The 24,522-nt window shown below is 45.5% G+C and overlaps 1 protein-coding gene across 2 annotated transcripts in view; it reads left to right on the forward strand.

Moving 5' to 3' along the window:
• Positions 1-10,958: 10,958 nt before the first annotated feature.
• The window catches only part of MCC (MCC regulator of WNT signaling pathway), a 202,268-nt gene continuing 188,704 nt past the window's right edge, over positions 10,959-24,522 (forward strand). The window contains exon 1 of one of the 2 annotated variants that reach the window (XM_083702239.1): positions 10,959-11,284. In XM_083702239.1, the coding sequence (XP_083558365.1) occupies positions 11,130-11,284 (155 nt within the window). In that variant the 5' untranslated portion in view covers positions 10,959-11,129. The remainder of the gene's footprint in view (positions 11,285-24,522) is intronic. The other variant, XM_083702242.1, reaches the window with a different exon arrangement.

A 24,522-nucleotide genomic window follows, 5' to 3' on the forward strand; every position in this document is an offset into this window, starting at 1 on the left:
CTGGGGTGCCTTGAAGGATATTGGTGCTGCAGGCAACACCGGCCTCTGTCCCTCTTTCTTTCCCTCCCTCCTCTGATGCCCTCTCACATCTCTGCCTCCCAAAGGCTTGCATGGCTGTTTGTTGTAGCAGCCAAGGCTACAATGTGCTCCCCAAGTGAATGGTGCCTCTGGGACTGGCCTAGGGATGCTGGGTGCCAGGAGCTGAGACGGCCTCAGAGTAAGCAAGCAGGCAGGCAAGGGAGCCCAGCCAGCTAGTCCGTCAGCCCTTACTGTTGAGGAATGGACAGACAGGTGAGAGGCTAGGCAGGCAGGCACTGTGCTGGCCTTTCTTGTGTTTGCTGTAGGCAAGGCCTTCCTGGGAGCTGCATGCCTTTCCGCCATAGAGGGCCACCAGCGCCTGCTGCTGCCTCCTGAGGGAAGGTGCTAGCCTCATGTTCACCTTTGGCCAGTCTCCACTGAGCCACTAAGGCTGGGGGCATCCTCTTCCCATGCCCTTGTGGGTCAGTGTGAGGAGGCACCTCTCTTTGGGGCAGGCGGGGGGCAGCTGAGAGACCAGGGGCGGCAGAGCTGAGAGACCAGGGGCGGCAGCTGCAGCTGCCCAGAGGACTCTCAAGGAGAAGGGAGAGGAGAGGAGGCTGAGGGAACACTCCACAAGGGAGGATGTTTGAAAAAGGGTGAGAGGCTGACAGATTTGCAGCAAAGGGGTGACACAACTGGGCTCCCAAGCCCCACAGGGGTGCCTCAGAGAGAATGTAGTTGGTCAAGGGAGCTGTAGACTCAAAAAGGTTGAAAACCTCTGGTCTAGCAATTTTTGAATGAAATGTCTCAACAACAGTTGTTAAATTGCTTTCTTTTGACCCCGAGCGCTCAGAAAAAATCTGTCAAAATCTTCCTACAATTTCTAATTTTAGTTAAGGTTTTTTTTTTTTAACAGTAGTACCTTGGGTTACATACGCTTCAGGTTACAGACGCTTCAGGTTACAGACTCCGCTAACCCAGAAATAGTACCTCGGGTTAAGAACTTTGCTTCAGGATGAGAACAGAAATCGTGCTCTGGCGGCACAGAAGCCGCAGAAGGCCCCATTAGCTAAAGTGGTGCTTCAGGTTAAGAACAGTTTCAGGTTAAGAACGGACCTCCAGAACGAATTAAGTACTTAACCCGAGGTACCACTGTATTTACTTAACTAAATCTATTTACCATTCTTTTTTTACACACACAGCCCGATCCCATCTGCGGCTGTTTGGAATTGGCCCCCTGTGCGCGCAGTGTGAGATTTTCCCCTGTTGAAATTAAAGCGTCAGAACTAAACTGCAGCTCCTGCCTGCAGGTAACCAATAGGACATATGAAAATGTGTGTTCTCTGCTGGGAGCAATACTGCTGTCACATGCAACCGAACCACCTCTGGTTCTGTGAGCGCTGCACAAGGGATTTGAGGCTCTCTCCGTTTTGTTGTATGGTATACATCTGCCACATGGTGGTGCCAGTCTAGCAACTGTAGGGCCTTATCAGCATTGTACATTCAAAGCACTCTTAAACCGTCACAGTTTAACTCCCCAAATTCCTGGGAACTGTAATTTAAAGGGGAGCCATAGGAGCCAATTCCGAGGGGCTCCCCAAATGATGTGTGTGCTCCTACGTGATCAATTATGAGGGGTGGGACATACCTGCCCCCCCCATTTTATTTAAGTTGGCACCCTGAAGGGTTTGCCGAAATTTGTTAAGAGACGCCTGTTTCCCTCACAAAGCTACTGTTTCCAGATTGGTTTAACAGTCGGACCTTCCTCACAGGGAATTGTAGCTCTGTGAGGGTAATAAGTGTCTCCTAACAATTCCCCACCCACCCCAATGGCCTTTTATTGTGAGCAGAAGTGAGAGTCAAACATGAGTCTTTGTGGCTCATCATAGTTCTCACACTGAACCTTGGTCTTCTGAACATCTACAACTACCCTAGCTTTCCCTGAGCCTCTTTCTTCTGAGCTTCTTCCATTTGTTCCCCATCCCAGTAATAATTGCCTTTTCCCATGCAGCCACCTTTTGTGATATCACAGGTAGTCAAAAGCAACAGCTGGGGATACATCAGCACAACCTCCCCAGTTTTGAGTGAATCGGACAGCATCAGGTTTTTTGGTGATCCTGTGACCCCGCGGGTTAGGGTGCTGAGTACTCCGTTTTGGGGTCCGATGCAGAACGTGTTGTTTTGGTCACAAAAGGCTACTGCAGGACTTTTGCCAATGTTTTGGCGCCAGTTTGGAAAATCGGACATTGGGTTTTGGTGACCCCCCTGGGTTTGAATGTCAATTACTCTGTTTGTGTGTGGGGTGCTGCAAAACGTGGGCCTTTCACTGTGAAACACCACAAAACGATTACAAAACTTTGGCACCAGTTTCAAGGGGATCCCAGGTTTTGTGGTTTGTAGTTAAAGAAGCCAAAATACATTAACAACATTTCTTGGCACCTACTTTCTTCTTTAAATCTATGCCACTTATCTCTTAGGAAATTTCACTTGTAGGAATAAAGTATGATAAGAGAAACAAACATACTGTTAACTATAAGCATCTCACGGCCAATGCTCATTAATAACAGAAGTTTCCTTTGCACTGTGTCTTGAAAGGATAAACCACCTAGTGCCAGAGCAGTTATGAAACCTATAAACATGTTACCTATAAACTCCAGCTCAATAAAAAATGAATCCATGTCTGTAACCGAAGCTTTGAAAGATGTTAAAAAGTCTTTGATCTTCCTTTTTTGCAATTTGGAAACATGAAGCCATTTTTCATGTGCTCACATGCTGTGTTCATTGTATCATCTCTTTTCATCCATCTTCTCCTTTGATTGAAACAGACCAAGAGGACAATCCTATGTCTACTCTGAAGTAAGCTGTTGAATTCAATGGGGCTTATACACCAGAAAAAGAGATTTTTAGGATTCATCCTTAACTTTCTGTATGCTTTTGGATGCCACACTATAAAGTATTTTTACTTTTTATAATAAAATACTGAAACTAGGGGTCCAAGTTTAAAGCATATGCTATAAATCACCTATTAACCCCTTTTCTTGGTGTCACTACTGAGGACCAATTTTGTCTGCAGGCAACTCAGGAATACCCTTTGTAAATCTTGTTTTCCTCAGGTAAATATTACTTACACATAGGAAATATTGTACGACCACATGTAGATCATTGCCTGTCACAACTGCACACAGGCTGGGAAGTAGCTACTAGTCACGACTTCACAAAAACACATCACAGTAAAATGCACACAAAGGTAGTTGTCACATGTGAATCTACATGAAGGCTACAGTTTCTTTTTTTGCCTCCACAGCAGACCTCTTTGCCCATGGATGAACCACCCTCACTACCCACAGAGTGAGAGGTCTAACCCTGTCTAATTTGTAATTTTTTCACTTATCTCATCCATCCCCAAATCTGTTTTCTTCCCACAGGAGAAAACACAGGAATGGCTTTCTTTTCTCCCAGGTGAAAAAGCAGCTGGGCTAGTGGAGGGGAAATGGCAGGTTTGAAAAGCAGCCTCTTCCCCCACTGTTCCTCTCCTTAAACTGAAAACCCTATAAGACTCCTTGTGAGCATCTTGTTTATACTTCTCCTTTATGCCTACAAAGCAATAGTGCTTAGGACAGTGTGACAGCCAGTACTTTAAGGAACTGGTTTCACCACTTTTACTTCCCGTTCCATTTTTATAACATGCTGATTTTTACTGTGCAGACAAATTATGACAATATAAATGTTGGGATGAAGCAGGTTTCAAAACACTTAGTAGAGACAAAAGTTGCTTACTTTTATCCAGCGCACAAATCTAATAGAAACTTACACACAAATCTAATAGAAATCTAATAGAGTCTCCCATAAATGGTTCTAGTTCCATCAGATCCATCATTGCAAGCAACATGGATATGAACATCCTTTGAGAATCTGCTTGTGGTTTAATGTCTGAAATGCTGTGGATACAAGACTTTAATACTGCCATTGATCAGACCAAGTGGAGTGCTGATTGGGACAAGATGCCATGTTCCTCAAACTAAGCCTGATTGAAAGAGAAGCTTATAATACAAAGGTGGTAACTATCTCTCTACACTCTAATAAAACAACTAAACACCATTGGTCCAAAATGTAGGAGAGATGTAGGGACATATTTCCATATGTGGTGGCCTAGTCCCATCATTTGGGCTTTCTGAGACTGTGCCTTCCAAAAAGTTAGCCTCATTATTTCTCAATTTCTTTGCACGCTGTGGGGGAGGATGTCATACACAAGGAACTTCTCATATTCCTATTTGCAGCAGCATGTTTAACCATTGTGAGATGTAGGAAGGTGATGGACAATGTTAACATTATGGGATATTGGTACCAACAAATGTGGAATATTGCCTTAACTAATAAATTTCCAAAGCAAATACAAGAAGAACTAAAGGCAATTTCCATATGATGTGTCTTATACCACTTTGGGATTTTCCCAAAGCATCCTGCGACCTATTGTTTGTTAAGGGTTTGTAAGTTCCCAAAATTTAGGGGAAGCCAAGGCTGTTAAAGTGATACAAGAATGCTTTAAATCAGAGGTTTTCAACCTTTTCCAGTCCACAGCTCCCTTGGCCAACTACATTCTTTCTAAGGCACTCCCCCATCCCACCCTGCTGTCCAAAAGAGAAGTGTCTCTTCACACTGACCCACAAGGAAGAGGATGCCCCCAGCCTTAGTGGCCTAAAGGAGACTGGCCAGAGGTGAACGTGAGGCAAGCTAGCACCTTACCTCAGGAGGCAGTAGAGGGTGCTGCCAGTCCTGCATGGTGGAAAGGCTCCCTTTCAGCACTGAGCACTCAGCTCCCAGGAAGGCCTTGTCCACAGCAAGCACAAGAAAGGCCAGCACAGTGCCTGTCTGTCTAGCCTCTCACTTGTCTGTCCATTCCTCAACACAAAAAAAATTCCTTCCAGTAGCACCTTAAAGACCAACTAAGTCAGTTCTTGGTATGAGCTTTCGTGTGCATGCACACTTCTTCAGGTATCTGAAGAATACCTGACTATGGCAGACCAACACGGCTACCTATCTGTAACATTCCTCAACAGTAAGGGCTGACGGACTGGCTGGCTGGGCTCCCTTGCCTGCTTGCTTGCTTGCTTGCTTGCTTACTGCAAGGCCACCTCAGCTCCTGGCAACCAGCACCCCCTGGCCAGCCCCAGAGGCACCATTCACCTGGGAAGCACATTGTAGGCAGGGCTGCTGCAACAAACAGCTGTGCAAGCCTTTGGGAGGCAGAGATGTGAGAGGGCATCAGAGGAGGGAGGGAAGGAAAGAGGGACAGAGGCCAGTGTTGCCTGCGGCACCCTGACCATCTTTCATGGCACCCTAGGGTGCCACGGCACACTGGCTGAATGGCACACTGCTTTAAATATATGGTGTGGGTGTGATTACTGTCAGGAAGCAGGTGCTCTGAAAATATATTGCAATCAGGAGATTACTGGAGGCCCTTTCTGGATGTAATGAAAGAACACGTGCAGGAGAAGAGATCTGATTTTGATCATATAGCTCAGTTGGTAGAGCATGAGACTCTTAATCTCAGGGTTGTGAGCGCCACGTTGGGCAAAAGATTCTTTCATTTCAGGGGGTTGGACTAGAGACCCTTTCAGTCTCTTCTAACTCTATAGTTCTGTGTTTCTATGCAGTGAAGCACAGCAACCAAGGATTAAAAAAATATAATGATGCCGTGTCAGTAGTAGCGAAACTGTTTCAGTGCCAGGATAACCTGTTTGCTGTTACACACAGTCTAATTATTATCTCTAAAACTTCTTGGGAAATAGCCTGTAGCTTAATGAAAGGTGTTTCAGGTGACTGGATTGCTGCCCAGTGGGGATGTGACTGTTGGATGCAGTGCAGGCCATGGTTGTGATTGGGGACCTCTTTGCTGCTGCCATCACTGCCACGGTCACTAGTACAGACAGAGGTCCCTGGTGTCTGTTGTGATTCTGGCTTTGTCACCACATGAGGGGAGGTCCCACATTAGTGTGTGTGGGTAGTGGAGCAGGCTGCTGCTGTTGCTGCATGCTTCTGTTCTTGAGTGCTGACCTCTCTGCTTCCATTAAAGCTTTCTTTCCCATGGACCCATGCCTGGTGGCATGGTTCCTTGGTGTTGAGATGCTGTCTGTGAGCTCAAGGTATGTAGGGTGGTTGCAATTGCCATGCATTTGGGAGAAGGGATATCCATGTGTGTTTGTTTGTAGGAACCCAAAAGTTTCATTCACAGTCTCAGCTTTAGTCCAAAGCACAGGACACAAGATTTAGAAGTCTGTAAGCAAAGTTATAAGATGCATAGCTAGGTAAAGGTAAAGGGACCCCTGACCATTAGGTCCAGTTGTGACCAACTCTGGGGTTACGGCGCTCATCTCGCTTTATTGGCTGAGGGAGCCGGCGTACAGCTTCCAGGTCATGTGGCCAGCATGATTAAGCCGCTTCTGGCGAACCAGAGCAGCACACGGAAATGCCGTTTACCTTCCCGCCGGAGCAGTACCTATTTATCTACTTGCACTTTGACGTGCTTTCAAACTGCTAGGCAGTAGCTAATACGTTATTCCAAGACTTGATACACCACCTCTAAATTGACATTTTAAAAGCTGGATGTGACCAGTCTGGTACTCGCCCCAAGCAAGAAAACTGTGCTTACAAGCAGGGCCATAGGCACTAGGGGTGCAGGGCACCCGGGCGCTGGGCTCTCAGGGGCGCCAGGCTGAGAGTCCGGGGCCTGAGAATTGAGTCCAGGATGAGCCTGCTTGTTGGTTAGAGCGTCATGGTGGGCTCTTCTGCTGCGCGTGGCTCTGCGCTGCGAGTGTGGGGGTGACCAAGCCAACGAGACACTGAGGCAGCTGGCTGGCTCTGCCCTCCTGCACGACTGGGACTGGACAACCGGCGGGGGGGAGCACCGGGTGGATCTTTGCACCCCAGCGCTGCATATGCTTGACAGCCCTGCTTACAAGTGTGCGTTCCTGCAGGTGTTTTGGATCTGAGTCAGTCCCTCTGACTCTCCTGCCACCTCTGCCCCCTACAGCCCCACCCATTCTCTCAAGGGGCAAAGAAGAGGCTGACTCAGATGGCTCCCCCTCCCTTTCTGTGACATTTGGCAATGAAGGGGCAGAAAGCCCTCCCAACTGAGTGTTGGCCTCTCTCCACCTCTGACCCATGGATTCTCCTCCTCCAGATGTCACCAGCCCTTCCCTTCTTCCCCTTCCATGGTTCATTTTACATATCCTACATTCCTGCATATTTTACTATAACCATTCAAATCAGTTTTCCACTTTTATATCAAATATTATTTACACTGTTGAATTTATCTTAATGCTGCCAGCATTTTCAGCTGTGTACAGTTATTCTCCATATATTCAATAAATGTTTTCCACTCTTCTTTAAATATACGTAATGCTTGCCCTCTTATTCTATGTGTTAAATCTGCATATTCTGTCAACTTAATTTGCCAATCCTCTTTAGTTGGGACCTCGCTCACTTTCCATTTGGGGGCTAACAAAACATGGGCCGCAGATTTAGCATACAAAAATAACTTTTTCTGACACCTAGGAATTTCTCTCTGAGTTATTCCCAATAAAAAGGACTCTGGTTTTTTTGGGAAAGTAATTTTAAACATTTTGTTCAACTCATTATAAACCATTTCCCAATATGCTTGTACATTTTTACATGTCCACCACATATGAAAAAAAAAGGTTCCCTCCACTTCTTTACATTTCCAACATGCATCTGATTCTGATTTGTAGATCTTAGCCAATTTACTAGGAGTTAAATACCATCTGTGGATTATTTTTAAATAGTTTGATGCATTTATTTGTGTGGTAACTGCCACACAATAAGGTGGATCCCATAATCTGAATTGCTCTTTTACCTAATTTCTAGTTCATGGCAAATTCTGGGGTATAATTGAAAATATGGTGCTATCAAAGAGAAACCAAAGATGTTAGCAAGTCACTTGTTTTTCATTTCTAAAGCATTGGAGTATGTTGAAAGTTATGGGCCTTTTGTCTCTTACAGGTACAACAAAATTGGCTCAGGGGAGGCTCTTGCTAGTTCCTCTGCCCTCAGAGACTTGGGTTGGTGATGGCTCAGGAGAGGACATTATTTTTATGATTGTAGGTTGATTAAACATGTTTTAATGTTGTAATCTCCCTTGGGAGCTTAAGGTGAAGGGCAGGAAATAAATAATTTGTCTGACCTGAGGAAAATAAAATGTACCAGGTTCTGGCTGGCTGGAGATGAGTGAGTGGACACCACTTCAGAATACAAAAGATATTTACAGTATGGGGCTTTAGCTGATTTACACTGAGTGAGATTAGACCTGTGAAATATCAATGTGACTATTTTGGGTCAGTTTAGCACATTTCGCTAAACAGAACTGAATCAGGCAAAGTGACTTGGCAGAAGAAGCAAATAAGAGATCTGAGGAAACTTTTGTACTTGATGAAAATGTTTATTAATGTAAACAAAACCCAGGCCCAGTGCCAGGTTACTGGAGGCCCCAAGTGAGGGGACTCTGCTTTTGATGCTATGCGTCTTTGCTGCTGCTTCTGCATTCCTCCACTGGGCTGTAACATAGCGTCAGCAGGGAGAGAGCAGTGACCCAGGCTGTGCTCCCTTGACAACAGTCAGTCCCAGTCAGATGTCCAGCTTGCCAGCTGCCAATACCTAATTGAAATCACCTGGTAGCCAAACAAGAATCATATAAAATGTTGTCATATCTATTTGACATTTTAGAGAAATATTCTCCATCCAATATATGACTATTAAAAGACGCCTGCTCCTTGGGAGAAAGGCGATGGCAAACCTAGACAGCGTCTTAAAAAGCAGAGACATCACCTTGGCAACAAAGGTCCGTATAGTAAAAGCTATGGTTTTCCCAGTAGGGATGTATGGAAGCGAGAGCTGGACCATCAAGAAGGCTGATCGCCGAAGAATAGATGCTTTTGAATTATGGTGCTGGAGGAGACTCTTGAGAGTCCCATGGACTGCAAGAAGATCAAACCTATCCATTCTGAAGGAAATCAGCCCTGATTGCTCACTGGAAGGACAGATCGTGAAGCTGAGGGTCCAATACTTTGGCCACCTCATGAGAAGAGAAGACTCCCTGGAAAAGACCCTGATGTTGGGAAAGATTGAGGACACAAGGAGAAGGGGACGACAGAGGACGAGATGGTTGGACAGTGTTCTCAAAGCTACAAACATGAGTCTGACCAAACTGCGGCAGTGGAAGATAGGAGTGCCTGGCGTGCTCTGGTCCATGGGGTCACGAAGAGTCGGACACGACTAAACAACAACAACAGTATATGACTTGAATGAGAAATGCATAGTTTGCTACAAAAACAAGTCCTGCGATACCTTAAAGACTAACATTTTTAATGACAAAAGCTTTCATGGATTACAGAACAGATGCATGACGTGTTATCCTAAGACAGGGGTCAGCAAGGTCGGATCGGCCCTGTGGAGAACCCTCCGTGGGCTGGATCACGCCCGCCATTTCTGGCATCTGTGCATGCGCAGACGCGATTTCCGGCACCATGGAAGTGAGTCCCTGCACCACACTGTGCTGGTTTAGCACAGCGCGTGAGCGGGCAACTTGGTTCAGGGACGGATTGTGGGCCAGTCAAACGATCTCCACGGGCTGCTTCTGGCCCATGGGCCTTAGGTTGGTGACCCCTGTCCTAAGATGTAGGTATACAGGTATACCTTGGAAATATTGCAAGTTTGGTTCCACACAACCGCAATAAAGCAAGTACAGTGGACGCTTGGGTTGAGGACATGATCCGTGCGGGATGCATGTTCGCAACCCACGTCTGCACACGCGCGGGTTGCAATTTGGCGCTTCTGCACATGCGCAAAGCGCAATTTAGCACTTCTGCACATGCGCGACTGCTGAAACCTGGAAGTAACCCACTTCAGTACTTCTGGGTTTCAGCTGTCCGCAACCTGAAGCGTCTGTAACCCTAGGTATGACTGTAATCACACATTTTTTTATTTATTTCCCAGTGCATGTAAAAGTTATGTTTACACTATACCATAGTCTAATAAGCCAGGTCCCTGGCTGCAGGGGTAGGAGGGGGAAAACCTAGCTCCAGCCCTAGCCAGTCCCACTCCCATGGCTGGAAGAGGAGCGGTGGCTGGGGGGGGGAGGGGGCTAGGGGGTGAAGCTAGTTTTTATTTCACCCGGGTCAAAGATCCAGTTTGGCACACACACACCATGCATATTTGCATACCCCAGGGTGCCACATCACACTGGTTGAAAACCACTGCCCTAGCGAATCTTACCTGGCAAGGGGTACCTTGCACGTGAAGGAAGGAGCGGGGGGGGGTAATGTGGGAAGGGGGGAGTTATTCTTTTGCTGTTTTGTTTTTAATTATTTACTTGTTTTTATCCTGTATTTTATTCTGTGAACCGCCCTGAGATTTTATGATGAAGGGCGGTGTTATAAATCAAATAAATAAATGCGGGGAAGGTAAAGAATGACTTCTATTTCTGATGCCACTTTGGTTGTGATTCGCTTTGAGAGTTTGTGCTTCGAATGAATGAATGCTGCGTTGACCTCAGAGCGGGGCTAGGATTTTGAGGGGGGAAAACCCAAGAGAACTTGCTCAAAGCCAAATCTGGGAAACTCGTCGGGGTTGAGTCGCGAGTTGCGGTTTTTTTCCTTCTATGCCCCTAGCTGGTCAGCAGCCCAAGCGGTGCTCTGCAAAACGCCGGAGAAGAAGCTCCGGCCCTTTTCCTCCCGCGTCTCCCTCGAGGGGCGCGCGACCCCTTCGCCAGAAGAAGGTGGCTGAGGCGGGCGGGCGGGCGGCTGCTGCTCCTCCTTGCAAAGGCGCGCCGGATCCCCAGGATGCCGCTGATTGGCGCGCGAGGCGGCGCGCGCTGAATTCGTGCGCGAGGCGAGGAGAAGCGCTTGCCTGGGATTCCCCACCCCCTTGTTTGCATTGTGTGGCCCTCGCGCCGCTTTGTACGGCTGCAGGGCCGGGACGGATTTGCGCGCGCGCACACACGGGCTTGTGGCTGAGGGAAGCACAGACGGAGAATTCCCAGGGACCGGACTTGTGCGGACGTTGCCACCGCCTCCTCCTCCTCCTCTGGAGAAGAGCGCATGATGGCGGCAGCGGCCGCCCCGGCCGTGGTAGTGGAGGTGAGCCTGAGCAGCACCGCCAGTAGCAGCAGCGACACTTCCAGCACGGGCGAGGAGGAGAGGATGAGGCGCCTCTTCCAGACCTGCGACGGCGACGGCGACGGCTTTATCAGCAGGTAAGCGCAGCCGCTGGGGCAGCCGGTTGCTCTCTCTGCGCGCGCGCTCTCTCGCGCATACCCGCCGAAAAAGTGGCAGCTCAACTTCTGAGCAAGTTTCTCAGATGCGAGTTGCGCTTCATGCACGGCGGAGGTGCAGGGGAGGTGCCCCCGGACAGACCGACCGACAGACAGATGGACGCTTCTTGGGCAGGGGGGGGGGGGGTCAGCAGGGTGGATCAGCATCACACCCAGGGTAGCGTGCTGGCCAACCACACAAATATTTTACTAATTTTTAAACAGATACAAATACAATAGCCATCACACACTTAGCCAGCAGTACAGCTAATTGTGTTTGTTTTATCCATTGTCTCTAGACCCGTGGTTCCCAACGTGAGCACAAACCCCCCCCACAGGGGCGCAGTTTTATTTTTAAGGGAGACAATTTGGAAACTTGTTTAGACCAAGTTAATGGCCTTTTAGGCTTCCTCCGCATGAATAGTACAGTGGTACCTCGGGTTACATGCACTTCAGGTTACATACGCTTCAGGTTACAGACTCCGCTTACCCAGAAATAGTACCTCAGGCTAAGAACTTTGCTTCAGAATGAGAACAGAAATTGTGCTCTGGCGGCGCAGCGGTAGCAGGAGGCCCCATTAGCTAAAGTGGTGCTTCAGGTTAAGAACAGTTTCAGCTTAAGAACGGACCTCCGGAACAAATTAAGTACTTAACCCGAGGTACTACTGTAGTTCACTTTTTGAATAATAAGAATTATATGGCAATGGGGGGGGGGGCGGATCAGGATTTTAGAGATGCTTAGGTGGGGCATGGGACGCAGGTGGCGCTGTGGGTTAAAGCCTCAGCACCTAGGACTTGCCGATCGAAAGGTCGGCGGTTCGAATCCCTGCGGCGGGGTGCGCTCCCGTTGCTCGGTCCCAGCGCCTGCCAACCTAGCAGTTCGAAAGCACCTCCAGGTGCAAGTAGATAAATAGGGACCGCTTACCAGCGGGAAGGTAAACGGCGTTTCCGTGTGCGGCTCTGGCTCGCCAGAGCAGCGATGTCACGCTGGCCACGTGACCCGGAAGTGTCTCCGGACAGCGCTGGCCCCTGGCCTCTTAAGTGAGATGGGCGCACAACCCCAGAGTCTGGCAAGACTGGCCCGTACGGGCAGGGGCACCTTTACCTTTTTTAGGTGGGGCATAGCATACACTTTACACATTCAGTATTCAAACATATTACTTGGCGTAACCCCTCCACTGAAAATATTGAGCAGTTGGTATAAGGAGGTCTTCTTTTTGGTCATTAACATAGTTCAAGAGAGGGGTCCACGTTTCTTGGAAGGTGTCTCTATTCATTATGCCCTTAATTTCCCCCCTTTATCTGGTGAGATGCTGAGACATTGCTGTATCCCAGATATTATTTTCCCATATGTTGACGGGTATTTCAGTCTGGTTCTTCCGTTGCTGAGCTATCGCTAATCCTGCTGTGGTCAGGAAGAAGCCTACTAGTTTGCCTGTGGCGTGCCGGCCTTTCTGGCAAGGTGGTCGCTGTGACTCTGGAAGCCTTCCTATAGAAATCGGTGGTTAAATCTTTCGAAAGAAACTTCTACCCAGCAAGTTATTCCTCTCCTCTTTTTTTTGTTATTGTGGTGCCAGGCAGTTATGTTCTTTGCCCTGGAAACTCCTGAATGCATAAGTGCTGATTATAGCTGCATAGTTGCGGGGACTCCAGGCGTTCTGTTTGCGCCCCGAGGCACTTTCTCCTTCATTACGACTGTGCATGCTGAGCTGTAGTTCAAATTAAGCTGAGCTGGTAGTATTAGTTTCATTTGCAGCAATGTTGAGGGAGCAGGTTGAAAGGAGAAGGCAGCTTTTCAATTTCAATGTTCCACACAAATGTGAAGGCCCTTGTACTCAGCTCGGGAACTTGCTTTAGCTTGGCATTGTGGCAGCAGTAGCGGTTCACACCCTGCTGCCAGCTGGGGAGAAGGCGGGGTCTACCTTTCCTGTTCCTAGTTGTCCAATAACTGACCCCCTTGCTAAAGGTCTTTAGACTGCATGATCAGGGATGGGGGTGAAGTACTTGGAAACCTCTGGATTTCCTTGGACTCCAGCTCCCATTGGCATCAGCAAGCATAGCCAGTGACCAAGGGTGATGAGAATGGTAGTGCAATAACATCTGGAAGTCAGTGGGTTTCTGGTAGCTGGTCCAGAACATCTCAGGATGCTTTGGTGGAGCTAAAAGGAGTGAAAGACTTGATAATGGTTTTGTTGACCCCTGATGTGGTTGTGTTGATGATCTTATCTAAATGGATGACACTTTGGAAGAAATAGAAACAGAAGGGTGTTTTTTTTAGAGGGTACCTGTATATAACACTTGTGAATAATGACTTTCATACAGAGTGTGCACTATCTGCAGGTAGCACTTCCAGCCAAGGTAGCATTGGCATAGCCGGGGGGGGGCGGGGGGGCAGCTGCTACCCCTGAGATCAAGTAAAATATTAGAAATACTCAACTGACCAATCACATCGGTTCTGCCCTCTAACAAAAATCCTCCCCCGCAACAAAAGTCCTTGCTACACCCATGCAAGGTGGATAGCATACAGTACATGTTATTTCATTTGTTCACATGCATTGTTTTCCCTCTAGTGGGAAGAAGCAAAACAAAATTCCTATAAGCACTCCCCCAGGAAGTCTCTCCAATTCCACTATGTGTATTTCTGTGACATGTTTATGGTGGGGTGCGGGGGAGGGAAATGTCGTGTTTTACAGGCCGCAATGAATAAAAGCCACAGTTCTACTTACAGCTTGTCTGATTTTCATAGATCATAGAATCAAAGAGTTGGAAGAGGGACCCTGAGGGTCATCTAGTCCAACCCTCAACAATGCAGGAATCTGGCCCACAGACGTCTCTGGGTGGGCTTGAACCTCCAACCTTCTGGTTAACAGCCAGATGCACTGAACGATTGTGCCACCTGAGGTGCTAGTGTAGGGCTAGTTTTAAGATACATGTTTTAAAAATGTTTGGAAATCAATAGATGGTATTATGTAAGGGAAATTTTATTTGTGTGTATGTGGTTAAGCTGTCAACACATAGTTGTTGGGTTTTGTGGATTACCGTATTGGCCTGAATATGAGCCACCCTTTAACTTTTCATAGTCAGAATGTGGGGGGCCACATTCCAACTGTGGAAAGTTGAAGTGTGGCTTATATTCACAACTTTATGGTATGCAGCCGGGGGGGGGGGGGCAAACAGCGCCAGGAGCGCAGCAAAGTGGAGCCCGCCTCTTGTGTAGTCCCTCACCCTCTCCCCCAAGGTGGGGAAGGGAGAGGGTGAGGAAGCGGAAAGGCGGAAACACAGCCCCCCCCCCCGCCGCATATGTAGCCAGGAGCAGCGAGGAATGGAGCAATGGAGCAGCTTATATATAGGTATTTTTTATTTCCCCCACTCCAATTTTAAAGGCGTAGCTTATATTTGAGTTCCGCTTATATTTGGGCCAATACAGTAGTTATTGGGCCAGGAGGTGTAGTGTCCATCTCTTGCCACCAGTACACCACATACATCTTTGTAACTCGCCCTTAGTATTGTAATAGTGTTTCCACATATGTTGACGGTTTTAAATGGACATTTTGCTTATCTGAAACACCTCCATTGTCAAACATATGAGTACAATATTTGCTTTTGCAAGTTTGGAAGGCATAATCCTCTTAACATGCATTCCATATCTTCTTGGGTATTGAAATGGTTCCCTGGTTATAATCTGGAGGTTAGCTCAGATGTTCAGATTTGTCCAAGGCAAGAACCCTAAAAGCAGTAAAGACAAGGCCAACATTTTGCACGCCATTCACTTATGATTGGATTAGGTGCTGGGATAAACCAAGGTATTACCCTGGCTCCATAAATATAGAGAGAATGGACAGTCAATGTCCATCCTTCACGCAGTGCTCTAATGCACAGTTGTTCTTGATGTTAACACATTTAATCTCTTCTTGTACTATCGCAGGGATGTCCAACTCCCAAGAGACTGCGATCTACTAAAAGAATAAAAAACTGGCAACGATCTACCCCTTTTTGGGGGGTTCAAGTCAAAGTTGCTGAGCTTTTTTAGGGAGGAAAGTACAGTGGACATGATCCATTCCGGGGTGCCATTTGCACCCCGAAAAGTCCACAACTAGAGCGGCGCTTCTGTGCAAGCGCGGAGTGAAATAGAGCGCTTCTGCGCATGTGCAAAGCACACAGAATGCTTCTGCTCATGCGCAAAGCATGCAGAACGCTTCTACGCACACACACGCGGCGAAACCCTGGTCATGGCCCCAGCAGAAGCTGCATGCTAGTTTAACTCCTTGTTTCCAGATGCAAGCCTTTAGGCTTGGCTTTGCTCTGCAGTAAATAGTTCAGACATCTGTATGTTTAATTGGGAGAAGAGAAACATAAAACCTATAAATGCCCAACTTCTGGAGCACCACTGAACCAGTAAATCCCAGATAGACCACCAACAGTCACAGTGAACAGTTCAAGAGTGACTGGAATGCCTTTTCTTTTAAATGTGCAATTTACTCTGTGGGTTATGAATATTTAAATTTTTTAAAAAATCAGTTCTATCATTCATGCAGCTCTGAAATTAATTTAGCCTTCTTTTGTCATTTCCCTACCCTTTGTGAAGCTGCTTCTTGGCCACCAGAGCCGGTTGAGGGAAGAACTGCATTTTATTCTTTTGGTAAAGGCAAGCACTTTTCCATTGCACATGTCTTCCATTTAGCGTATGGCGACAAGTTAGTGCAGAATGCAGTTGTTAGGCTCGTAACTGGGGCAGAGCAGTGGAACCATGTGTCGCCAGTCTTGAAAATGCTTCACTGGCTGGCAGAGAGCTACCAGGCCAAATTGAATGTGTTAGTACTAGCATATCAAGTCCTAAATCAGGCATAGGCAAACTTGGCTCTCCAGATGTTTTGGGACTACAACTCCCATCATCCCTATCTAGCAGGACCAGTGGTCAGGGATGATGGGAATTGTAGTCCCAAAACATCTGGAGAGCCAAGTTTGCCTAAGTAAAGGTAAAGGGACCCCTGACCATTAGGTCCAGTTGTGACCGACTCTAGGGTTGCGGCGCTCATCTCGCTTTATTGGCTGAGGGAGCCGGCGTACAGCTTCCGGGTCATGTGGCCAGCATGACTAAGCCGGTTCTGGCGAACCAATGCAGCACAGGGAAATGCTGTTTACCTTCCCGCAGGAGCGGTACCTATTTAGCTACTTGCACTTTGAGGTGCTTTCGAACTACTGGTTGGCAGGAGCAGGGACCGAGCAACAGGAGCTCACCCCATCACGGGGATTTGAACCAGCGACCTTCTGATCAGCAAGTCCTAGGCTCTGTGGTTTGACCCACAGCGCCACCCGCGTCTGAGTTTGCCTATGCCTGTTCTAAGTGGCTTGAAACCTGAGTACCTCAAAGAGTGCCTCCTGCAATATCAACCATCTATGACCCTATGATCAAGAGATGAAACTTTATTGGTGGTGGTGGTGCCACTGGGAGCTGCCCAGTTGGCAGTGACTTGTGGTAGTGCCTTTTCAGTGGTGGCTCCCTGTTTGTGGAATGCCTTCCCTAGTGAGGTGTCATTATTGACTTTATTTTGGGAGAGGGAATTAAAACAGCCCCAAGATCACTGGTTGCGAATGTTTTTTCATAGTTTTAAAGAGTATTTTAAAACTGTTCTTGGTTGTAGCTCTTTCTAAACATTTTACCATTACTTGGGTTCCTTCAGGAGGAAGGGCAGGATATAAATCGAATAATATATATTTGCATACATAATGAAGTTAAATGGAGTCTCAGCTGTGGGAACCCTTTGCTGCGCATTAAACTGAAAACTCTTTAAATACTTGCTGGGTAGCAGAGCCACACATGGAGAGGAAAAGAGCACCTCCTGAGAGAACAATTAATTGTCAGTCTATGAATAGTTAGGCTGACATTTTAAAATGGCAGATAAAAGGATAATTGCTGGCTGATATTGGATGGGAATTCAATTTGGCAGTGGAATATAATTTGGAACTCATCTAGTCAAATGGCATACATTATACTTTCCTACCAGAATACAGACATTTTTGTAACTAAATTACCAAAATGCAATAATGTCTGTTTAAAATTCAAATACTGTAGTACACAGCAGTAATGTTTTTGGCAATTGGTGTTTTTTATTATTACATAAAAAGTGATGGCAGAAAAAATGATAAACATTTGTTCTTTATTTATTTATATCCTGCCTTTTCTCTCATAGTTGGGAGTTGCAAAGCTTTGCTGGAAAAAATCAACCTGTGGAGAGATGGTTTAAAAGCCTCTTCCTCCCACTGAACGTTCAAGGAATGTTTCGTGGCAAGTGCATTTATGCACACGCAAGAAAGGCCTTTAGGAGAGTGGAACTGCACACGACTCGCTTTCATGTATGTAAGAGACATTCTAGCTGTGATTGCAAATAATAATAATAATAATAATAATAATAAGCTAGTATCCTGATTGTAAAATGACAAGACTACTGCAGAAACTGAGAAGTTTCTTGGGAAACAATTCAGCATTGAATAGAATTACTGGAACTCTTAGGGAAAACGCCTCTCCACTTTTGAACTGTGGTTTAGTTTAAAGAATGGTTTTGGTCACATGGGTTGTGTGTATTGCTTGGTTAAAACGGACGTGCTAGGCATTGCTCTGAAGAGTTGACTTTTCTCTCAATGGTCTTGCCACCCTGTGATTTAGACCAGTGTTTCCCAAACTTGGGACTCCAGCTGTTTTGGGACTACAGTTCCCATCATCCCTGACCACTGGTCCTGCTAGCTAGGGATGATGGGAGTTGTGGTCCAAAATCAGACCGAGACCCAAGTTTGGGAAACCCTGCTCTAGGCACTGGAGGGGATGGTGAGTCTCACATTCTGGCAATTAGGAGATAGGCTCTTCCTCCCTAAGGCAAGCTTTCTCTCATATTTACAATGAACAGATAAAGGTTCCAGGGCAGTTCCAGTGAATGAATTGTTCTGTGTCCTGGAATCAGGTGTTTGGGTTTTCCTTTCTCCCTTCTCTGTTCCCTGCTTTCCTTTGGCTTTCCTTTGTGGCCCCTATCCACCTTGTTTCACGGGTTAGTGGTTTGCTTCTTGCAAGCTCACACATGTAATTTTAATAGGCAACTTGAATGCTGAAGCATGTGCTCCAATCCAAGATATAAGCTAGTGTCAGAAACGTTGAAAACATGACATTATTGCACAGGACAGTTCTGTTTTGTGTCATAATTATTTTTACAGATTTGCAAAATTGCTTTCCCAGATTTTTCTGTAAACCTTGTAAGCCTTAAATTTGTGTTCAGTCATGTATGGATGTGTAAGATAAGGTCTCTAATTAGAAAGTCAGGCCACCTTAATTACCAATGGTATAGGAGAGTACAGTAATGATCCCAGTTCACAACTGTGTTTTATAATTTGCCTTGTGTACTCTACATATGCTGTGTTTTTTGAAATTCCTAAGAGATGTGCTTTATTCTTACTTCAGGCAGAGAGCATTTATTTGCAACTGCACAGCAGCAAAATGTTGGAACAAGCAATGGTAACATGTTAACTTTAATTTCACTATATTATAAGGTTATGCTGTTGACCATTTCCTTTATTTGGAGTCCCCTCAAAATAGGGGTCATCTTATACACAGGGGCATGTTATACATGAAAAAATACGGCAACTATGTAGAGGGCCCCGGGATAATGTATTGGCAACTGTGACTACTTAGGGGTCTAAAATGGATACTTTTTTTCTTTCCTTTCACATATTGTTACAACTGTTATTTTATAGTCCAGACCAACAGGGGCAGCAGGAATCATGAGAGAAGTGATGACCAGCTTCACAGACACACATTGTGATATATCTCCATGTCAAATATTATGAAAACATTATCGCTTTGTTGATTTCAAACTGATTTTGGACTATGTATTGATACATCGCCTAGCCCTTGTGGGGATGATTGTTGTTTTTTTTAGCTGGGTCATGCCAGTGCAAGTAGATAAATAGGTACTACTGCAGCAGGAAGGTAAACGGCGTTTTCATGCACTCTGGTTTCCGTCACGGTGTTCCATTGCACCAGATGCAGTTTAGTCATGCTGACCACATGATCTGCAAAGCTGTCTGTGGACAAATGCCAGCTCCCTCAGCCTGAAAGCGAGATGAGCGCCGCAACCCCATAGTCGCCTTTGACTGGACTTAACCATCCAGGGGTCCTTTACCTTTTCCTTTATTGGTTTTTTTTTAGCTGGGTCATTGTGTATGATGTTTCTAGATGACCTTAGAGCAGCCATCCTTACTTGTTGCCCTCCATACATTGTTTGGAACGACAGCTTCCACAAGACATAGACTACTATTTATTTATTTAACAAAACTAGTGTGCCACTTTATGATAGCATCAACCGTTGTCTAAGCAGTTTACGAAAAACAGTATAGAATATTCATAAGAAAGTACTGATAAAATCAACAGACTTAAAAAACAAATGTGCACAATAAAGTTCCATATCTGAGTAGGATGGCTTAATTTTTATTTTATTTTTTTAAAGCAGGCATTGGAAATGGCAAAGGGACCTGTCTAATACTAAATAGGAAGGGAGTTCCAGAGAAATTGTGCTGGCACACTAAAAGATGGATTTCTTACAAGTGATTTCTTACATGAACATGATATAGCGCTTGTCAAAGTGTCAGTTCCGCAGATGGAAGCAGGAGAGTGGCGTGTGGCTTTAGGCAGTCTTTCAAGTCAGCTGCTGATGGTTTTGTACGCTTATAGAAACACCTTGAGTTTGACCTAGTAACCAGTCGGCAGCCAGTGCAGCGGGAGTGTAATACTCAAAAGCTTGCCCACTATTTTGTGGTATTGGTTGGCCTAATGTATTGGGATAGGGGAGCTGGGGCATCTGGCAATCAATGTGTCACTTTAGTTCCAGATAGTACATGGGTAGATGGCTCTTAAAAAGCCCGGGACACAAATTTAAAGCATGTGTCTAGCGGCTATGGTGGCTCATTCACCAGAAGCAACATATTGAGCGTTAACTCTGGATTCTGGAACTAAGCTTCCTGATGTATGTTGTGCTCTAGGAGGGTTAGCTTGGTCATAATCGTGTATACAGAGTCACTTAAGAGCCAAACAGAATTAGATAGTGAATATTAGTAAATGGAATTCAGGTTGGAAGCTTTGCACATCTGGTAGGAAAAATTGATGTGCTGCAATAAAATTGCTCAGGCGTTCTTAATTGTCTGCTTCACAGTTCCTGGTGATATTGGTAGGACTTTAGAAATATAGTTAGGTTAAATTAATGGTTCACCGAACAGAATTTTGAGCAGGGGAGAGCACATAAAATTGAGAGGCTAGGACTATGAGTAAGACTTGGTGACTTGATGTTTCTGTGAATGCTTTTCTGCACCTAGAATCCATGCTTTTGTTAATTCAGATTAAGGAAACAGAGCTACCACAGAGTATACATTGCACAGTGTTGCTAGGCAGACCTAGACTGCAGGATAGGTAATTAAGTGGTAAATTGTGATCATTCGACTGTCATCCATAAGGAGCATCTTGAGGGGAAGCAAACTGGGCAAACCAGCTTGCTGCAGGAGGAACCCCTTTGTGGTCCGTGGTTGTAACAAACCTAGATTCTAGTCACAGTGGTGAGCTTCATTTTTCCACAAAAGGCTTCTAACAAGGATGTAGGAAAGCTAACAGTGAGAGGATGCTGCATGGAATAAAAGGGCTTCCTGAGTAATCTTTCTAATGTAAAGTGTCACATTTTTTGTGATTCTTTTAAAGATCAGCGATATAAGGAGTGAATGGTGGGGAGAAAGAGAGTGATTAGGTATTAGGTGTGTTCAGTTACTACAGTGTTAACAAGGGACGCGGGTGGCATTGAGGTCTAAACGACTGAGCCTCTTGGGCTTGCCAATCAGAAGGTTGGCGTTTCAAATCCCCGTAATGGGGTGAGCTCCCATTGCTCAGTCCCAGCTCCTGCCAACATAGCAGTTCGAAAGCACGCCAGTGCAAGTTGATAAATAAGTACCGCTGTGGCAGGAAGGTAAATGGCGTTTCCGTATGCTCTGGCTTACGTCATGGTGTTCTGTTGTGCAGAAAGTGGGTTAGTCATGCTAGCCACACAACCCGGAAAGCTGTCTGTGGACAAACGCTGGCTCCCTCGGCCTGAAAGTGATGTAAGTGCCACAACCCCATAGTCACCTTTGACTGGACTTAACCGTCCAGGGGTCCTTTACCTTACTTTACCTTACAGTGTTTAATAACTTAACTAAAAGTTGCAATCCTATAAACACTTTGCTGGGTGGAAGTAAGTGCCTTTGAATTCAACAGGTCTGTCTTTTGAGGAGAAATGTATAGGATTGCACTTTGAAGCTTCAATTAATTTAAAAGTTGCACCTGTTTGATTAGGCAACAGATTAAAAAGAAAGCACATTGCTGTATTTTTTAAAATGCAAGTGCTTAAAAAGCTGCTGGTGACAAGCTCTATCTATTCGTAAGAAGTATTCCCTGCACCTTTTGTTCTACAGGACTGCTGTGTCAAGAGAAGTGTTTGTTCTAGGCGCATTTTGCGACAGGGAATTTCATTAGTGTGAGCAGTTTCTGAGCTCTGGGTGCAGTACTGCACCTAAGATTTCAGATTAAAACTGCAGAGTGGAAGGAAATGAGGGCCTTTTTCTGCCTCCCCACTTCCAGCTACTCTCTGAAGACTGGAGAAGAGACCCTCTTAAGAATAGTAGGGGGGTGGGCAGGGGAAGGACTAGACCATGTGAAAACTGCAGTTCATTCATTTTCAGCTTTGTATTCTTGTTATATTGGGACGTGGGTGGCGCTGTGGGTTAAACCACAGAGCCTAGGACTTGCCGATCAGAAGGTCAGTGGTTCGAATCCCCGCAACGGGGTGAGCTCCCGTTGCTCGGTCCCTGCTCCTGCCAACCTAGCAGTTCGGAAGCACCTCAAAGTGCAAGTAGATAAATAGGTACCGCTCTGGCGGGAAGGTAAACGGCGTTTCCGTGCGTTGCTCTGGTTCGCCACATGACCCGGAAGCTGTACGCCGGCTCCCTCGGCCAGTAAAGCGAGATGAGCGCCGCAACCCCAGAATCGGTCACGACTGGACCTAATGGTCAGGGGTCCCTTTACCTTTATCTATTCTTGTTATAAAAAAAGCACGCCTAGACATTCCGTTGTTGCGCCCACAATCTAGGTTTTTTGTGTTTTTTTTGAAGTTAATTTTTATTCAAATTTCCAATAACCAATCCATTTATAATTAAACATCCAATTTAACTTATACATTCTTTTAGACTTCCATCAGCCTATCTGACAATTTTCATATTTATCACAACTTCTCACATTTCATACATTTATGTTGCACTTTGACAATCCCTATTTTATCTTCTCTTTTAAGCGACATTCCAGTTTATTTTCACAGAGCTTCTTGAAATCCAACAAGCGTTATTCCCTGATCACACACAGTTTTCATATACTCTGTAAATTTATTCCAGGCGCCCACAATCTAGGTTTAAGGTACCATTTAGCTCCTAGCTTTCATCTCAGTTTCTAACACTGGTCAAGAGATTGTTGGTATCTGTTAACTGATACTATGCAGTGGGTTGATGACATCAAAAGGTAATTGTGATGGTACACCAACAAACAACCTACTACACAGTTTTAACTGTCTCTGTGATGACCACCTTCCAACAACCCTGGGCTCTGGGTGTGTGTGAGAAGCAGGATCTTGGTGCCAAGGCCTGGACACTTGACCTACGCCTTTTCACTTGACCACCTGTATGGTCCCTATGTGCACAAAAACTGTTTGAAACCTGAGAATAGTAGGGTTTCCATGCTGTAGTTTGTATGTGCATAAGGACCACACAGGTGGTCTAGTAAATGTGTTTAGTTTGCGATGGGTTTAGACTTGCCTCCCCAGGTTTACTGTACAGGAAAAGGCATTGTGAACTTGTGAAGAAACCTGTTTGAATTGGTGTGTGTAGCACAGAGAGCTAACATTTATGAGCTTTTTGTGATTTCACGGTCTGTACGTCAGATTTTAGCATACAGGTTTAGAGATGGTGTTTAAACCGATTTTTTTTTATAAAAAAGAGTCTCTTGCAATTTAAATAGGTGATCTTATTCCTGTATGATGCCACTGAAAGGAGTAATTTCACATTTTTATGATAATTGTTACATGGCTTGCTGGAGGAAGAAGGATTACTCTTGTGTGCTGATAACCTGAGAAGTGGTTTTACATTGTCTCCTTATGGTTTCTAATATATTTGTACAGATTCTTATTTCACATATTTCAGTTTGTCACTAGATAATTTGTTTAAACCTATTTTGGAAGAGATTAGGGTAGTCATGTGTATTTTATCCACATGTCTTTTCCTCTCCATTTTACAGCCCACATTGAGTTTGAACAGGACTTTCCTTACCAATGACCTCAGTTCAGGATCTGATAAGCCCAGAAATGATACAGATAAGGCGGGTTCAGCGCTCGCCCACCTGTCCATCCAACCTCTGCTGAAAAACCTCCAAGGAAGGAAAGTCCACAACCTCCCAAGGGAGACCATTCCACTGTCGAACAGCTCTTGCTGTCAGAAAGTTCTTTCTGATGTTTAGTTGGAATCTATTTTCTTGTAACTTGAAGCCATTGGTTCCAGTACTAACTACCCTCCAGAGCAGGAGAAAACAAGCATGCTCCCTCTTCCACAAGACAGCCCTTGAAGTATTTGATTGTCTGAACATGGCCAGTATCAGCATTTGCACTCTTTTGAGCCTTCCACTTGATCAAGGCAGAAGCTTCTGAAATACAATGCAACCCTTGTTTTATTTTGGATTGCTTCCATTTTCTGAGTTCAAAGATTGCTTTCCCCTTCATGTGGGCCTCATGCCAAGCATTTTTGTCTGAGGAGCCTTCCTTAGCAAGTGTAAATTGGGACTAATAAGAAGGAGAAAAGCATTCCAAGATGTAGAGAATTGTAATGAAACCTTCCCCTCCTTCCATTTTTAAAAAAGTAAACAAGGGGTAAAGAACAAATTAAAGTCATAATGCACTTCATTGAACATTTCAAGCAGGATGGGTGGTGGCAGGGTTGTCCAGACAAGCCTGTGAAATTGGTTTGGAAAGAACTACTTGAATACCTGTAAGCTCTCTCTACTGTTGCTGAGAGTATTCATGTGCATCTGACAGAAGTAGCAGCGAAAATAGGGACTGCCTCCTTTGTTTAGTGGCTGTTCT

The sequence above is a fragment of the Podarcis gaigeae genome, assembly GCF_964106915.1.
Source record: "Podarcis gaigeae genome assembly, chromosome: 11".
Lineage (NCBI taxonomy): Eukaryota > Metazoa > Chordata > Lepidosauria > Squamata > Lacertidae > Podarcis > Podarcis gaigeae.